The sequence below is a fragment of the Gopherus flavomarginatus genome, chromosome 8, assembly GCF_025201925.1.
Source record: "Gopherus flavomarginatus isolate rGopFla2 chromosome 8, rGopFla2.mat.asm, whole genome shotgun sequence".
NCBI classification, from domain to species: Eukaryota; Metazoa; Chordata; order Testudines; family Testudinidae; genus Gopherus; species Gopherus flavomarginatus.
The window spans coordinates 26,105,132-26,124,043 of NC_066624.1; the positions used below are offsets into that span (position 1 = coordinate 26,105,132).

The 18,912-nt window shown below is 42.9% G+C and overlaps 1 protein-coding gene across 3 annotated transcripts in view; it reads left to right on the forward strand.

Moving 5' to 3' along the window:
* Positions 1 to 544: 544 nt before the first annotated feature.
* EDA (ectodysplasin A) overlaps positions 545 to 18,912 on the forward strand; it is a 188,047-nt gene continuing 169,679 nt past the window's right edge. The window contains exons 1-2 of one of the 3 annotated variants that reach the window (XM_050965188.1): positions 909 to 1,000; positions 1,298 to 1,422. Coding sequence is in view for 1 of the 3 variants with exons in the window: in XM_050965189.1 (XP_050821146.1) it covers positions 704 to 1,000 (297 nt within the window). In the remaining 2 variants the exon portion in view is untranslated. Of the gene's footprint in view, positions 1,001 to 1,297; positions 1,423 to 18,912 lie in introns of all 3 variants that reach the window. The other 2 variants (XM_050965189.1, XM_050965187.1) reach the window with 2 other exon arrangements.

Below are 18,912 nucleotides of genomic sequence, written 5' to 3' on the forward strand. Positions count from 1 at the left end.
TCCCCTTCCCACAAGCCACAGAGCCAAAATGGGACAAGGTGCTCTGTGGGATAGCTGCCCACAATGCACCACTCCCAACAGCGCTGCAAGTGCTGCAAATGTGGCCACACTGCAGCGCTGGCCCTACACAGCTGTACGAACACAGCTGTAACTACCAGCGTTGCAGAACTGTAAGTGTAGCCATGGCCTGAGTGTGGTCGGAGCACCAGTGCTGGGAGAGAGGTCTCCCAGCGCTGCACATAAACCACATCCTCTAGGGTGTAGCTTGCAGTGCTGGGAGCCGGGCGCCCAGCGCTGCAGCATTGATTACACTGAGGCTTTACAGCGCTGTATCTTGCAGCGCTCATGGGGGTGTTTTTTCACACCCCTGAGCGAGAAAGTTGCAGTGCTGTAAAGTGCCAATGTAGCCAAGCCCTCTCCCGCCAGAGCCCAGCTGCCAGGCAAGAGTTAAAGAGAGGCCAGGCGAGGTAAGGCGGAGTTCCCCAGCTGCCCCGCCTCCAGGCCTTGCCTGGACAAGGAGCCAGGCGTGTCGGAGGCCGTGGCGGCTCCTCCCCTGCGGGCTCCTCCCCCTGGCCGGGAGCTTCATGCGGCTGTTCTGGCCGCACAGCCTGGCTGCGGCTCCGGCTTGGGGTTCCTCGGGCGAGGATGGAGCAGTAGCCGATCCTCCTTTTCCTCGCAGGAATCGCCTGCAGTGGTACTGACCATGAGCTCCGAGCGTAGGGAGCAGGCGGCGCCCCGGTCTGACGGAGGTGGCTGCGCCTGTGGCCGCCGGGGCAGCGGCGGAGGCAGCTGGCGCCTCTTCCTGGGCTTCTTCGCGCTCTCGCTTGCGCTGCACCTCCTTACCCTGGGCTGCTACCTGGAGCTGCGTTCCGAGCTGCGCCGGGAGCGGGACCCCGCTCCCACGCCTTCTCCCCGTCACGGGGGGACCGCGGCCGCCCAGAGCTCCTCCGGCTCGGCCCGCCTGCAGCACCTCGCCGAACCCACGGACCGCCGCCAGCAGGTGAGTCACGGGCACTGGGGAACAATGGGGTGACTCTGGATCTTGGAGGTACTAGGAGTGTGAGCACCTGGGTGGCTTTGCGGGGTATGCGAGTGGACAGGGGAAGTACAGGGCAAGTGTCTGCACTCCTTAGATAGCCGGCGTTTTTGCAACTGCTCTTCAGGGCTGATGGAGGGTGTCTTGGAGACAGGTAGGGGTAGCTGGGCATTGGGGAGAAAGTCCTGCTGCTTGGCATGCTCCCTTCTCGATCACTGTGAAACAAATTCTCTGCCTTGAAGAATTTCTCCGTCTCCCCAGCATGATGTTAATGTCACCTAATACTAACGCTGGGGCTTCTGTTTCACCTGCAAGAGTGGATTTCATCTACTCCCTCGCCCGTCTTAGGGTTTTCCAAACAGCTTATACCAAGCCTGTATTAAAAGGTGAGTCTGGTCCTTCTCGCCTTCCTCCAAGCAACAGACTTAAGAACATGATGGCTTGTGGCTGCAATTTTGGAATATCATGCATGCCTCTTCTGGCCAGGTGGGTGCATGCTTTCATCATATTCAGATAGAGGATTATAAAGAGTTTGACCAAACATTTCAGGGGTAGAGAATGTATCGGTGAGAGATCTTGTTGCTGTCTTGGGTCTGTAGGAAGGAAAAACTTTGTCACCAATTACAGAAATTCTAAAAAGTGTTTTATAATGCTATGCACTCAACCTTTTTAGCTTTGTGAGGTTTTGTACTTCAGATGTATGTTTAGATGGATCTTTTCTCTCCTCTTCATCTTTTTCTTTGTTATGTACAATGCAAGCCTGAAGGGGTACTTCAAGTGGCAATTGTCTTGATAAACATTAGACTCCTTCCCCAATGCTCTTGCAACAATTTTCTTATCTCTGGCTTCTTCCAGACCTTTTCAGCAATTCAAGAAGCATTAACTTTATCATTCTCCTTTATGGTACTCAGTCTCATGAAAGTTAAATAGCTTTATATAAAAAAAAAACTGATATCCTTCATAAGGGTCCTGATCACCTGTTTGATTTTTATACCCCAGATACCTATACTTTCAAATACGGGATTGAAATTTAGGGAATTTTTTTTCTGTTTTCATATCGTTATGGATAATCAAAGGCTCACTTTTATTCACTTAAATCTAATTTTTTTTTAAATGAATTGAATGGTTTCATCTACAACTGCTGTTGAACCCTCTAACTTCTGTTGCTTTAAATTACACTTTCTATGACAAAATGTGTTTTCTCCACTGTATTCTGAAAGGTTGACATTAACAACTGGGGAAATTGACTATCCAGAGGTAAGGTGAAACTATACAACTGACATGACACAAAACACTGTCAAACACAGAAAAAACAAAGATTTTTACTTACCTTTTAAAATGCTGTAATCTTAGGTGTTAATTGTAACAATAGTATATATATATATATATATATAAAAAATGGACAGAATAAACATTCAACTGATTGTTCTCAAATTTTAACTGCTTACTTTTAATGTGGAGATTATAGTTATATAATTCTCTTATCTCCTAATATCACCCTTCTTGGATCTCTTTTTGTGTGCTGCTCTTTCCTCTTCTGGTTTGGGGTGTCTGTTGCTCACCCCTCCCCATTGAGCCAAAAGTGGCTTTTGTTTTTCAATAAGGATAGAGGAGGAGGGGCTGATTCTATGCTAACAGCTGCTGGCCTAACTGGCTGAAAGGTTGAGTGGGGGCAATAAACTGGATTCTTCTCTTGCATGAAAAATGAAGGTGGAGGGAAAAACAACACCATTGGAGGAGGTGGAGTCTGAAGCCACTCACCCTGTCCTGCCATAGACTGAGCAGAAATCGGGACTCAGTCTCCTGCTCATCACGTTCAGGTCATCACCCCATATGTGGAGTCACTCTATAAACAATAGCTAGTCAGTAAGGTTGGAGAAGGCAGCCTGCTTTTGTTTAGCATAATTCAATCCATCCAGTTACTTGTCTTTAGAGCTGTATATTCCTATGACTTGAGGTGGAATGGTGGTCCCTGCTGAGCGTGAACTCCAGTGACACATTCTCCTTCCTGGGTGAAAAGCACAATTGTGGATGAAGGGGTACTTGTAAAGAGAGCCATTGTGTAGCAAGCATAAAGCCCTGCTTCAGCCCATGTAGGAGTTTATTATAGTTGCTTCCCTCCTCATTATAGGGGATACATAGCCCTGAAAAATCCATGAATTTGGAATAAAAGTTTCCACTACTTGGCAGTTGACCATAAGCCATCAATCTCACTGTTCAAGTCTCAGCAAGTCTGCAATTTTAATGTACTGTACCTGAACCACAACTGACTAAGGGAAACAGACTCTGTTGTAGCTACGAACAGTAAAAATAAGCTACCTATTGAACTCAAATAAAAACTATCGAGTTCTAACAGTTTTTTATTCTTTATGTTAAGCCTTGTTAATGTAAAATTAATTGAAACTGATTTGATATATTAAATCTTTCGATTGCCTTGCACTGTATTCAACTGTACAACATTACTCCTACATGCTTGAAGTTCCTCAGGGGCCTTCATGCAAAATAGGATGAGTCTTAAACTATCCAACTGAACAAGTGTACCATGTGTGACAAAGTTCCTCCTCTACCTTGGTAGGTCCTGCACTTATTGGCAGATTTGCTCACCTCAGTGATCTTCCCCTCTGGTGGAACCCACAGTCTGGGTCAATTACTCCTGTGTCTGATCAGGGGTTGGGAGGTCTGGGGGAAACCCAGGCCTTCCCTCTACTCCAGGTTCCAGCCCAGGGCCCTGTGGATTGCAGCTGTCTATAGTGCCTCCTGTAACAGCTGCATGACAGCTACAACTCCCTGGGCTACTTCCCCATGGCCTTCTCCAAACACCTTCTTTATCCTCACCACAGGACCTTCCTCCTGGTGTCTGATAATGCTTGATTGTCTGATAATTCCTCAATCCTCCAGTAGCACACCCTCTCAGTCTCAGCTCCTTGCACCTCTTGTTCCTAGCTGCTCACACACACACTTCCTCTCCTCTGGCTCCTCCCTGCCTGACTGGAGTGAGCTCCTTTTTAAACCCAGGTGCCCTGATTAGCCTGCCTTGATTGTCTGCAGGTGTTCTAATCAATGTAGCTATCTCCACTGCCTTCTAGAAAGATCTTAATTCACTCCAGGTGCCTTGATTAACCTGGAGCAACTGCCATTTGGTTACCATGGTACCAGGGATTTATTTAGCCTGGGGCTAACATACCTGTTCCCCAGTACTTTACTGTAGCCTTCTGGCCATGCCCTATCACACATGAAATAATAAAAGAGTGATTGCACTTAACCAGATTAAGTAGTTAAACCATATGTGCTCTGTTGTATATGGATTTAGGGTAATTGATCAGTTTGGATACAGACTGAAGTCCAAATGTTGTCTGTGCAGTTGAAACACTCCAGGTAGGTTAATAGTCTAAATATGTTCATTCTTGTATAGCTGGGCAGTAGAACATTAAAATGCTTGATCGTGATGGAAATATTCTAAGTAATAATGAGAACATGCAAATGGCAATTTAAAGGACAGTATACTACACTTTTGTCCTTGAAGTGCCTACCTGTAGCTAACTGAACAGTATGTGCATATTTAGAGCATGGTGCCCTTGACTATAGGTGTAATTGATAATATTCAGGAATACTCACCTCCTTTTCACCTGTTTTTGTCTTTGCAAGGAGCTTGAAAAAGGATTACTTCAATCTTTGTGGGAAAATAGATAAATTTTAAGGCATGTGGTTTTATTTTACATAAACTATTGTGGTTAGAGCGTGAGTAAAATTCTGTAACTAAAAATCAACACCAACGGTGCTAAGTAATACAAAATACACAATAAACTTCTTGGTAACATTAGCCCCATTTGAAAAGTTATGTTGTAACCACAGTCCTATCTAGATACTGTTATGAAATAATAATCCCAAATTATCAGAGGCATTGTAATATTTGTAAAAATTAAATACACTATACCGAGGTCGGCAACCTTTCAGAAGTGTTGTGCTGAGTCTTCATTTATTCACTCTAATTTAAGGTTTTGTATTCCAGCAATACATTTTAATGTTTTTAGGTCTCTTTCTACAAGTCTATAATATATAACTAAACTATTGTTATATGTAAAATAAATAAGGTTTTTAAAATGTTTAAGTAGCTTCATCTAAAATTAAATTAAAATGCAGAGCCCCCCGGACCGGTGGCCAGGACCCAGGCAGTGTGAGTGCCACTGAAAATCAGTTCACGTGCCGCAGGTTGCCTATCTCCTGCACTATACACATCTTTGATATATCATTTGTTGCTTATATTCTTTTCTGTATGTCCAAATACCAATAGTAGCTAGCTGCACCCTGTGAATGCCATCAGAAGAAAATAAAATTGAGCAGGTTATTTTAAAAAAAATTACTACTGTTTTAAAACTAACATTATTCCACAGGATTTACAGTAATCATTAGATATCAATTTCTAAACTAGTTTTAAATATATATGATTTTACTTACAATATTCATAGTGCTAATAAATTAACACAGTGTGCCATGAATATACAAGTATTTATAATCTATCAGACTTAAAAAAAAAAAAAAGGAAATCTTATTTCAACACAAATCTAGAGTGATTATGACTTGTATTGATTATTGAAGTAATTCAGTTTGCTGTAAATGTGGACAATTTTGATATTTTTTTAAAAAATGGTTTCCTGCATTTTTTGGGAAGGAATCTGCAGCAATGGTCAGCATAGATATCTTCATTGGACAGAACAGGCTCTTGGCAGGAATTTTGTTTGGCTGAGCTCCAAAAAATGACCTCATGACAGGAGTGAGATCTGGCAGCTTAATAATTGTGCTTTCCTATCTCACAGGATAGTCAAACATGTAACTGCGTTTAACTTCAGATGCAAGGACAGCTCTTTCATAGCAAAGGTTGAGGAATTGCAGTTCCTAACTTTGTCCGAGTAGGTCCACTGTTGTTGCATCATCAGTTTAGCATCTAGGCCAGCAGTTTGGTAATGGTGCTTTATCTTTGACTCTTAGGGTATGTCTACATCTACAATTTTGCAGCGCTGGTTGTTACAGCTGTATTAGTACAGCTGTATAGGGCCAACGCTGCAGAGTGGCCACACTTACAGCAACCAGCGCTGCAAGTGGTGTTAGATGTGGCCACACTGCAGCGCTGTTGGGCGGCTTCAAGGAGGATTCGGGGAACGCGAGAGCAAACCGGGGAAGGAGACCAGCTTCGCCGCGGTTTGCTCTCGCGTTCCCCGAACCCCCGTGCAAGCAGGTCTCCTTCCCTGCGGTTTGCAGGGGGGTTCGGGGAACGCGAGAGCAAACCGTGGCGAAGCTGGTCTCCTTCCCCGGTTTGCTCTGGCGTTCCCCGAACCCCCGTGCAAACCGCAGGGAAGGAGACCTGCGTTGCTCGGGGTTCGGGGAACGCGAGAGCAAACCGGGGAAGGAGACCAGCTTCGCCGCGGTTTGCTCTCGCGTTCCCTGAACCCCCCTGCAAACCGCAGGGAAGGAGACCTGCTTGCTCGGGGAACGCGAGAGCAAACCGGGGAAGGAGACCAGCTTCGCCGCGGTTTGCTCTCGCATTCCCCGAACCCCCCTGCAAACCGCAGGGAAGGAGACCTGCTTGCACGGGGGTTCGGGGAACGCGAAAGCAAACCGGGGAAGGAGACCTGCTTGATTACCAGAGGCTTCCTCAGGTATGCTGGGATACCTGCTTATTCCACGGAGGTCAAGAAAAGTGCTGGTAAGTGTCTACACTTGATTACCAGCGCTGGATCACCAGCGCTGGATCCTCTACACCCGAGACAAAACGGCAGTACGGCCAGCGCTGCGAACAGGGAGTTGCAGCGCTGGTGATGCCCTGCAGATGTGTACACCTCCTAAGTTGCAGCGCTGTAACCCCCTCACCAGCGCTGCAACTTTGTGATGTAGACAAGCCCTTAGATTGCCGCCATTTTTGATGTTACATAGCGCACAGGTAGGTGTCCGAGCTAAAATGGTACAACACAAGCAATCTGTTCAAATCAAATTGCTTGACTGTAGAAATAGTTCAGTATCAATGCTGTATTTGATTTTGGCAGGCACTTCATGACTACATGCATTTTCAAAGAATGGACAGCGGGTTGCACCACAGATGTAGGCTTAAGATGCACTAGTTTATTCTTCAGATATATCCAAATTAACTTCTACAATATTTTGTTGTAAAGAAGTCATTAATGTGACATTTGAGCCTTGCAGCATGCACTCAAGGCTCAGTTATTTTGAGGGCTTATTTTGAGGAGTATCTTGAATTTTGCCTTTCTTTTTCCTGCATTTGCTGACATGCATTGTACAGTTCTCGAGTACAAATAGTTGCCTAATTTGGTTCAACATCACATCATAAAAAGGATCAGATTGACACTTGCATTACTATCTGTGCATGTTTTGAATTACTATTTGACTGAATACAAATTTAGTGCACTCCATTTATAAGAATCACCTGCATATAGTGATCAAAACCACTGGGACAAAATCATTCCTATACCTAAAATATTCCATTTGTAAGAATCAACCGCTTGTATGAATCAAATCATCCAGGACGGATGTGAGTCTTATAAAAGGAGTACACAATGTTCCCTGGGATTTTTACTTCTATAGAGTACAGAGAAGACCGGGAAAGCTGGTATAACAGCAAAAGTCCTTTAACATAATGAACCTCCATTACTTTTGTGTGCTTCTGATAGGATCTTGTCTATAGTTACTGTGAAGTCAGGCTTATGTTTTATGAATGTCTGAATGGGAAGGGACTGAGACTAGCGTAGCCTATTTCTCAAGGCAATATTTCTTCGGTATAATCTTCAACTAACCCTCTATTGAAAAGAAGAATCCCATCTGTACTGCACTGTATAGACTGCAGTGACGTAATTCAGTTTGAAACCTTTGTGGTAGCTTTTTTCTCTAAGAAATTACCTCAGGATAGATCAGTGGCTGAGAACTCTGTTAAAGAACTGTATCTCCAGTAATTTCCCCCCCAAGTAGTCCTGAAACTTGCTCTAGAGTTTAGCTTAAAACACTAAATTCTGTTTGAATCAGTCTGTTCCTTTGCGTATAATCTGAGCAATGATTTTAAATAAGTCTCTGATGACATCTAGCAGGTGATGGATTTTGAAGCCTGGCTTTTAATGAATGTAAGGTGAGACTATTGCCCCCTTGCGACTGCCATGGAAGAAATAAAAAGCATCCTATTGGAGTTAAATCAACTATCCATCGATTATGACTAAGGATACGATTCTGTCATGGAGGTCATGGATTCCATGATTTTTTTTTCCCCAGGACCTCTGGGACTTCGTCTGCAGCACGGCTGGAGCAGCTGTCAGCCCCGGGGCTGGCGGAGCAGCAGCCACTGGAAGAGCTGACCAGTGGCCAGCTCTGGACCGCTGTAGCAGTGGCTGGAGTTGGGGGCTGCTGAAGCAGCTGGCCAGTGGCTCGCCCTGAGCTGCTGAAGCAGCTGGCCAGGGCTGGGTCAGCTCCTCTGGGGCTGGAACAGCAGTGGTCAGCTTCTGCCACAGCAGCAGTTGTGGGGCTGGAGCAGCTGCAAGACCTGGCAACGCTCCGTTTGTCCCTCCCAGGGTATTTTTAGTAAAAGTCAGGGACAGATCACTGGCTTCCGTGAATTTTTGTTTATTGCCCACCACCTGTCCCTGACTTTTACTAAAAATACCTGTGACAGAACCATAACCTTAATTATGACACACCAGACCTTTTCCTGAGGCATTATGACCTACTTAGTGAGACTTCTTGATATGTAATTTAGTTGCTATTCAAGCTTCATATAGAAAAAACATGCAAAAGCAACAATATTATCTAGCTATCATTTTCAACATAGAGAATATCTTCCCCAGATGTAGCCTTTGGATTAAAGGCCTCTTGTTTGCCTTTGGTGTATAAATGTACTGCACTAAGTTTAAAAAAAAATGGAGAGGGGAGAGATGGAACATTGGCTGGGTGTCAAGTTGGTATAAATGCTAAACAGAGGTATTCTCTCACGTCAGTATCTGCAAATCTCTAAGGTAACTCGTGTTTTTTGTTTTGTTCTGTTTTCTCACTGGTTGCATCTAAGCAGTTGTTCTTCCGGTTGTAGATAGATTTATATGAAATAAAAACTACGGAGAGAGAAACTCTCCCCTTTTTACCATTGATGGGCATTATCATAGCAGTTATGGGCTGATATATTAACACATTACTTTTGCAACAGACCCTCAGTATCATTCAAGTTTTCAGCGATGCATTCTAACACCTTGTCTGTTTTCTTGGTAAGGCAATGTAGGTGTAGGAATGAGACTTCTGGGTAAGAATAAGATTTGGCATTCCTACTGCAGAATGTTACCTAGTAACATTGCAACAACTAAGTTGCCTGGACTAAATACAACAGTAATAACTAGCTGTACTTGGAAAGGATTCTTCCACAGGAAGGAACCTTGCTCTGTTCCTTATCTCACTTCATTGTCGTGGCGATAATGTGATGATAAAGGATGAGAATTCCTGATCAAATCAACTTGGGGATGGAATGATTATGGTAGACTGCCTTTTCTGCGGGGAAAAGGTCAGTTGGTTGTACAGTGTGGAAAGACACGATTTTGCTGTCCTCCTACATAAAACTCGGTATTAATTCAAATACCTGTCTTTAAATTCTGTGGTGGACAACAATTTTTATTCAGATGTCTGAAACAATATTTTTAATGTACTACTTTCAAGGAGTTTATCCCATTGCTATCTTCAACACATTTCACTAGTAGTGTAATATTTTCAGAGATCATCTGCACATCTCTGTGTAAAACAGCTATATTCAGATATCTGTGCATTTTAAGTATTTCATTACAATTTTGGTTTAACTACCATTTATATAAGTGTATTTGCCTGCATCTAGAAGTCTTCTTCAAGATGTGTTGCCCATATATATTCTCTACTGTTTGAGGTGTGCATAGTACACTTAAGCTGGAGACTTTTGATCAGCAGTAATTGTTGGAGTGGCGCATGCACCCTGAGTATCCTTGTGCTTCTGAGGGCATAGAGGGTGGGGCTACCTCAGCGGCATCCCTCAGTTCCTTTTCACTACTTAGGGCTACAAGTTGGAGCTCACTTCTAGAACACTTTGCAGCCTTCTATTCTGTAAATAGCTGTAAATTGTTAGTGGTAGGTTAGGTTTAGTATAGGAATTTTGTAGAATTTCCTGTTGGGGAAACTGTGTACTTTTTGTTTTTTCCTTCCCAGGAGGTTTTTGATACCAATTCAGTCAGCGTGACTGACCATAAATTCCTGGGATTCAAAAGCTATCCATTTTGTGAGGCAGTGATGCTATTAAATGATGGCTGCGCAAGATGTTTGACCTACCTTGATGGAGGCATGTTTCAAATACATGCTCCATTTGCAGAGCATTTGCCAGGAGGACTTAGTGAGCATGGGAGTCTCACCTTAGGATGTTCCTCTTTGAAAAATCAATGCATCCTGACTCTCTTAAATGAATCTGGCCTATGACCCAAGATTCCTTGCAGCAGAAACTAAGGATGAGAGAAGTACTTCTGTATGTCTGACTTCAGAGATTGTGGAAGATGCTACTGTGACCTGATCAATGCATAAAACTTAGTTCAATATAACTATGATATTCACGAGTGTGAAAAATCCACTGTAGCTTTATTGGTGGATGACTGTATTGATTAACCAATGCAGTCTAAGACATTGATCTGTAAAGATTCATTCTCCTGAGGGCTACAGCATCAGTAATGTTGTTAGTATTAAGAGACTCTAGGAGCACGTGAGGAAACAAGTCCAATTTATTACAAGTTCCTTTATTAACAAATTCACTAAAATACAGTAACAGAGAGAGAGAGAGAATGCAGAGTGTTTAGCCCTATGACTGACATCACTCATAGCCTGCTGGTGGACCCTGGAGTGGTTATCATCCTTGTATCTCCCTGTATGTTTCTTCCTCCCAGCACAGAGGCTGGGCAACACCTTTTATCCTAGTTACACTTAGGCCTGCTAAGACTCAGACATATGCATAAGGGTGTCAACCCCTTTTTCCTTGTTTTTACTTCCACAACCCATAAACTTTGGGGTGCTCCACCTTTCATAGGTTATCCTCTTAGTTCTCCTTATTTTTGTTAGCATCTACATAGGCTAGTCTCCATGGTAACCTGCAGTTACTGCAGAATTTCTCATGATGTTACAGTTGGGTGTCTTGTGGTCTAGATGGTTACATTGTGGCATATTTTCCCAAACATTTACCCACTGGCTTGTTTTTTACTGTAATCTTATAACTTAACTGCTACAAGGTTATTCCTGGGTCACCTACTTACATCACCCCTCCTTAGGCCTAAAGCCTAGTGTGGCTAAGCTGAAATCTTACAGGCCTCAGCCTGCAGGCTTTGTATTACAGCTTTACTTTGCTTATATAACTAATACTCTCATCACTCATAAGTGCTTGTCAACCTTATGCTCCTATGATGCTATCCTATTTAAACCTAGCCATCACACATTAATTATACTTAACCACACCAATAAATGAGACAAATGGCTACGTCACCATAACTATACTGACCTAAGCCTGGTGTAGACTCTGCTAGGTTGAGGGAAATATGCTTCTGTAAACCTAGCTACTGTCATTCAGTAAAACCTCTTCCATTGCTATAAGCTCTGTCTGTACCACAGGGTTACGCCAGCATAGCTATGCCACTGTGGTGGCTGTAGTGTAGACGTGACCTGAATCTTCTGGCTTGAGAAATCCCTCTGGAGACAGAAGTAGTGGGAAGCATCAAGTCTATAAGAAGTGATACAGATCCCTTTCTCTAAACATGTTATGAAAGCCCTCAAACCTCCAGATCTGACATATATGGCAGCTCAAAACTTCTTAAAAAAGTTCCCTGAGCACCCATACCACTACTGGACTGGAGCTAATCTAGCCTTAGGCTTGCCTCAGATCTTCTCCATAACTGTATCAGTGATGCTGGGTGACTTGGTACGGATATTGCATGACCAGGCACTGGTATCACAATAGTCACACAAGGTAGCCAATGTCTAGTGCTCCTATGGCTCCAATGAGGTTTTGCTGGAATCAGCATCTTATGGCACCAATCCTGTGCCTGCTTTCAGTTACAGTACCAGTGTCATCATTGGCCCTTTCAACTAGGCGATCATATCTTGCTACCTGACATCTCTTTGTTACTGAATTCTCTATTTCCTCCTGCACTGCCTTCACTCCACTGTGCTGGTTACCAGATAGAGTGAATTCTAGTCTGATTCCCACTACTACAGCTTCTCCTTTTCATGAAGACTCTTCCTTCTTTACCTCATCTGTTCTGAAGAGGATGGAAAGCCTTCCCCTGAAAAATCTGTGTATCTAGACTCTCTGGATCGCTGTCCCTCAAATATTACTAAAACCGGGGATCCACATAGACTCAGAACATTGGTACCCACTTCCTTGCTCACCAGTGCCTTATTTTTCAGCCTGGAATTTCTGGTGTTCTTGGGGGACTTGATTTTAGGAGACCTGTTTCAGCAGTTTGTTCTAGACCTAGATCTCCTGAACTATCAAGAAGGGAACTCCTATCTCTACACTAAGTGGCACCAACTCAGGAGGTGTCTCCTTTGAATGCAGTATTGCAAATGAAAGACCAGTCGATCCTTGCACATATCAAGAAGTGTTAATCCCAGAGCCATAGTCAACTGCACAGCCACCAAAAGATTTTTCAGGACTTGGTGAGGAGGGTAGCCTTAACTCTTGATATTCCAGAGCAAGGAATTCCAGGCCACATAAATTGCTGGATGCTGTGCATACTTCAGGATTAGACTTCTAGGTCTCCCAATCCACAAGGGTCTCTTAGACCAAACAAAAAGTCTGTGTGGCAGACACCCAGCTTCTTTAGCTCTTGCTTTGAAGTAAGCAGACTGATGCTACCAGGTATCATACAGTGGGTTTGAACAGGTTTATACCCACCCAATACCAGGCAGTTTGCTGACAGCAGTGAGATTTTTTTATTGGCAGCCGCTATCAGAGATCTGCTCCGAAGGACAAGGAGCCAAAAGGGCTAGACTTATTCAGTAGCGAGTGGTGTTCTACTTAAAGACAAATTAAGATTTCAGATTACCAAGATGCATTGGTCAAGTACAATTTTTGTTAATTGGGGTTGGTGCTAACATTTATTGCTAAATTGCCTCGGGACTCTGAGGCGAATTTAAGTCCATTGTAGTAGAGGATCAAACAGCTCTCAATACAATTGATAAAACATATAGATTCATGGCAAAATAATGTTTAGGTCTTTAGAGATTTCTAAAGAATTACAGACAACTGTTTGAGGATCTCCCCTTTTAAGGGTTGTAATTTGTTTGAGACAGATGATGCTTTTCAAAGAGTTAAGAATGACTCTATGGTTGCTGGATGTATATACACCAGCCCCTAAATGTAAGCATTTTTAGCCCATAGGCTAGATAACCAGCTTAACATCAGTGCTTACCTACAGAATCTCCTAGAAAATAACTAACAGAAGTTGTCTAGGAGAACATCCTCATCGGCCACAAAATCATCTCTCCCCCACCTTCATCCTTTGAGACAACAAATTTGACTTTTCTCACAACTTACTTTTGGATCTTCCTATCCTGTCTCCTCCCTTTTGGGGATCTTCCTGTCTCACTTCCATTTATGGACTACCATTACAACAGATTGGTAGGTACTAGAAGTTGTAGAAGTGGGTTATGGGATTCAGTTTCATTCCCTACCCGACCCTCATCCACCTTTACTGTCCTTCTTCAGGGACCTTTCCCATTATAACATGTTAGAACAAGAAGTCCAATCACTTCTGTCTCTGAATGCAGTAGAAGACATATTAAATATTCTGATATGGGGCTCCCTCAGTCTCTCATTTTGAAGCTGTTCTGCCATATATAAATAGGCATTGGACTAGAGAGAGAAAGTGGGAGAGAGTGAGTCTGTAGCCTGCTGGTTGGGGACCCACCTGAGAGCTGGAAGATCCAGGGTCCAGTCTTGGCTCCAGTGACTCTAAGCATTTCCCATTGGCTATCTTAGGTGCTTTCTCTCCCCATTCACTGTATAGGGAGCCTAGGTACCTAACTTAGAGTTTGTGCATTGCGGAGTTGTTTCTGTGACTTTTCTAGTTGCTTGAAAGTTAGGCATTGCCATGCAGAGTGTGACAATGCCCAAGTCTCTTTATGAATGTAGGTCAAAGTGCCTAGCTGTTGTAAAAGCTTGCTTTAGATGGCTGGGGATCTGGGTATTCATAGATTCTAAGGCCAGAAGGGATCACTGCTATCTAGTCTGTGGCCTACCATATAGCACAGCCCACAGAACTTCCTCAAAATAATTCTTAGAACATATCTCTTAGAAAAACATCCATCTTGATTTAAAAATTGTCAGTAATGGAGAATCCATCAAGGATCACAATTTACACTTTTTAAATAAAGTCTGAATTTAAGTTTCAACTTGAGCCATTGAATCATGTTATACCATTCTCTGCTAAACTGAAAAGCCCATTATTAAATATTTAGTAGGTACATATGGACTGTAATCAAGTCACCCCTTAACCTTCTCTTTGTTAAGCTAAATAGATTGAGCTCCTTGTGTTCATCACTCTAAAACATGTTTTTAATCCTTTAATCATTCTCATAGCTCTTCTCTGAATCCTCTCCAGTTTATCAACATCCTTCTTGAATTGTGGGCACCAGACGTCCTGATATTTACTTGTTTGTCCCGCGTCCCGACCGATGTTCGGTCGGGACGCAAATTGTCCCGATTATTTTGCACTCAGCACACAGGCAGAGGGGGCTTGTACCCCCAACTCAGCCCTGGCCCTGCCCCGACTCCGCCCCCTCCCTGCCCCATTGGATCCCTCCCCAAATCCCCACCCTGGCCCTGCCTCTTCCTCAAGCGCACCACATTCCTCCTCCTCTTCCCCTCTCCATCCCTTCCAGGCTTGCGCGAATCAGCTGTATGGCGGCACAAGTGCTGGAAGGGAGGGGGGAGAAGCAGGACGTGGCAGTGAGCTGGTGCAGTGGGGACGGGGCGGGCGGGGAGCTGCCGGTGGGTGCTCAGCTTCCTTCCCCCACCCCTCCGCTGGCGACCCCCCTGTGCCTCTCTTTCCCCACCCCCCCGGTGTCACGATATTTCATGTGCCTCATCTCGTCACCCTAGCACTAGAACTCAACAGAATATTCCAGCGGCAGTTGCACTAATGCCAGATACAGAGGTAAAATAACATCTCTACTACTTGGGATTCCCCAGTTTATGCATCCCAGGATTGCATTAGGTCTTTTTGCCACATTGTCACACTAGGAGCTCCTGTTCAGCTAATTATCCAACATGATCCCCAAATCTCTTTCTGCATCCTGGGATGGAAAACTTCATCCAATAAGTATGGCCTTCATTCTTTGTTTTCAGATGCATACAATTACATTTAGCCATATTAAAACCCACATTGTTTGCTTGTGCCCAGTTTACCAAGTGATCTAGATTGCTCTGAATCAGTGAGCTGTCCTCGTCATTATTTACCACTTACTCAATTTTTGTGTAATCTGCAAACTTTATCAGTGATTTTGTGTTTTTTCTTCCAGGTCGTTGATAGACATTAAATAATGTAGGGCCTTAAAACGATCCCTGCAGGACTCCACTGGAAACAGATCTGCCCGGTGATGATTTCCTGCTTAGTTACATTTTAAGACTTGTCAGGTGGCTAGCTTTCAATCCATTCATTGTATGACAGATTAATTTTATATTCTAATTTTTTAATAAAAGTGTCACATGGCACCAAGTCAAATGCCTTACAGAAGTCTTATTATGTCAATACTACTACCTTTATTAATCAAACTTGTAATCTCTTTTAAAAAAATACCATGTTAGTTGGACAGGATCTGTTTTCCATAAATCCATGTTGATTTTCATTAATTACATACCCTCCTTTAGTTCATTATTAATAGTCTCTTATCAGCTACTCCATTATATTGCTCAGGATCAGTGTCAGGCTGACTAGGCTACATATACTCAGGTCATCCCATTCACCCATTTTAAAAATTGGTACAGTATTAGCTTTCTTTCAGTCTTCTGGAGCTTCCTCAGTGTCCAAAGACATACTGAAAATCAATGCTAATGGTCCAGTGAGTGCCTCAGCATGCTGTTTTGAAACTCTTGGATGCAAGTTATCTGGACCTACTGATTTAAAAATGTATAACTTTAGTAGCTTCTATTCAACATACTGCAGAGATACTAGTGGAATGGAAAGAGTCATCACTATATGATGAGACTGCATCATCTGTCCCCCCTCCCCCCAGAACAAAAATATTTATGGACTATTTCTGCTTTTTCTGCGTTATTTTTGATAATTCTACCTCTTCTGTCTAGTAATGGACCAATACCATTGTTAGGATTCATGTTGTTCCCAATGTTATTTTAAAAAGCATTCTTATTGTCCTTAATTCCTCTGGCCATAGATCTCGCTTCGTGCCCATTGGCTTCCCTTATCAATTTTCTACAATTCTGAACTTCCCCTTTCTTCCATCTACTTATATATAATTTTTTGTTCAGTTGGCTTCACTTCCTCTCTAAACCAGGCTGTTTTTTAAACTAGCCCAGGCTTCTTACTAAATTGTGAGATTGTGGATTTTGTAGTGTTCTTAAGTGATTGCCCAATATCATTCACATTTTTCTGATTAAATTCTTCCTCCTACGATTTGGCTCATAATTGTTAAAGCAATGTGTATGTGTGTAAATAAAATATTACTGGTCTGGATTTTTTTCTGTATGCACATTATAAATGTGATTAAGGCATGATCACTTGTACGTAAACTACTATTAACCTGTATATCTCTGATCAGTTGCTCTTTATCTGTTAGGACAAGGTCTAACCTAGAATTCCCCTGTGTTGGCTGCAACACTTTTTTTGAGTTAGGAAATTGTAATAGATAGTATTTAGAAATTCCAAGGGTGTTTTAGTACCGGCAGCATGAAACCTCCAGCATATATCACTCAAATTGAAAACCACTATGATCTCTGTTTTTCCCCCCTTCACGTTGTAGATGGGAGCATCAGGAAGACAGCTTCCTTTTCCCTAGTGTGAATTGGTGGTCTGTAGCAGACACAAACTAATACCCCATCTTTTGCTTTATGTGGCAGGCCATTGATCCATAGGCATTCAAGATAATTTTCTTCGGTGTTATCAGTGACTCAGAAACAGGTAATGCTATTTGGATGCAGAGTGCCACTCCTTCTCCCTTTTTGTCTCCTTGTTCCTATGAGTAGGTTATAACTGTTGATTTTTAACATTGCAATCATACAAATCATCCCACCAGGCTTCAGTAATACCAACTAGATTGAATTTATTCTATTAAATGAGCAATTCCAATTGTTTGTAACCCAAGCTCCTGATATTAGTGTGTAGGCATGTTAAGAATTTATTCTCTTCATGCCCTTTGTTTCCTTGATTTAATTTTGTTCTCAGCATCTCAGTTTTGTGCTAATTGAGCACTCATACAGTCCTCCTTTTTACCCTCACTTTTTACTATTAATATAACTTCCTCCTGACTCTTCTAGCCAGCCTGTCCCCTAGAAGATTGTCCCACTTTCTATGGGGAAAGGGGTCTGTATAGTTTGATAGCCTCCACTTCATAAAAGGGGGACCAAAGCCCTCCACCCTCCATTTCTTACCTAGCTAGCAATTCACTTCCTGAATCTTCTGCTTTCTGTCTTTCTTTGGTCGTGGGACAGGAAGGATCTCAGAAGAGTGCTTAGATATTCTTTTCAGAATGCTTCTGAGTTTTCCTGAAGTCATCTATCATCTGTGAGATATCCTACGACACAATGCATCTTCTTAGCATACACAATGTACTAGCAGATGCTTTAGGCAGGTGATTATGAATAGTCACTAGTGGTCAATTGAGAAGATCATGCAAATCATTTCTTGTAATGTAGGATTTTCCTTGCAGGGACTTGTATGCAACCAAAGAGAAGAGGAAGTGTCAACAGTTATACTCTGGCAGTATGGAAAAACACGGGTGTTGGACAGAGGCTGAAGTCCAGGTTGGACACACTTCAAGTCCCATGGTCCCCAGCTCTGTTCTACTCATACTCTTATTCCTCTGCTTCCAAGAATAATAAAGATCAAGCTGGAAGCAGCCAAGTTAATTCTAATAGCTGCAGCATGACTGAGACAGACAGTTCTGATATGCTGGCCTTTGGAGCCTTTCAGTGTAACAACCTATAACCTTGCCTGTATTCCAGCTCTGATCTCCCAGAACCAATGGCATATCTTACATCTGAATTTTGCAGCCCTCCGTCTGACAGCATAAATGCTGAATAGCTAACTTAATCAGAGAGAGCATGCTCCTCAGAGGTCAGGGTTATCTTTGTGCATAGTAGAAAAGATTCTGTGAGATCCATGTTCTTGTCTAAATGGATGAGATTTTTACATTGACTCGACAGCATCACCTGTCACCTTCAAAATCTCAGATCCAATTATTCTGGACTACTTACTGATCTTTAAGAAATCATCCTTATGAAGTAGCTTTCTGCATGTGTGCTGGCAGCCATGTCAGCCAGTCATCCACATATACAAGAATTTTCTGTGTTCTCTTAACCAATGGTGGAGTGGTTTCAGAAAGGCCTCATGTTCCAATTTGGGAAATTAAATGTAGTTCTAATAGGGCTCTGAGCCTTCCCTTTGAGCCCCTTGCTATGTGTCCTTGCTGCATGCTGTCTTTCATCTCTGACCTTCTTTAGTGGCAGTACATCTGCCAGAATAGTGGATGAGTTGTAAGTGTGAATGGCCAGTCCACCATAGACAATTTTCCACAAGGATAACATTTCTCTAAAACCACACCAAGTTTCTATGTAAGGTGGTTTATGAATTTCATGTAAATCAAATTATTTCCTTACAGTGTTT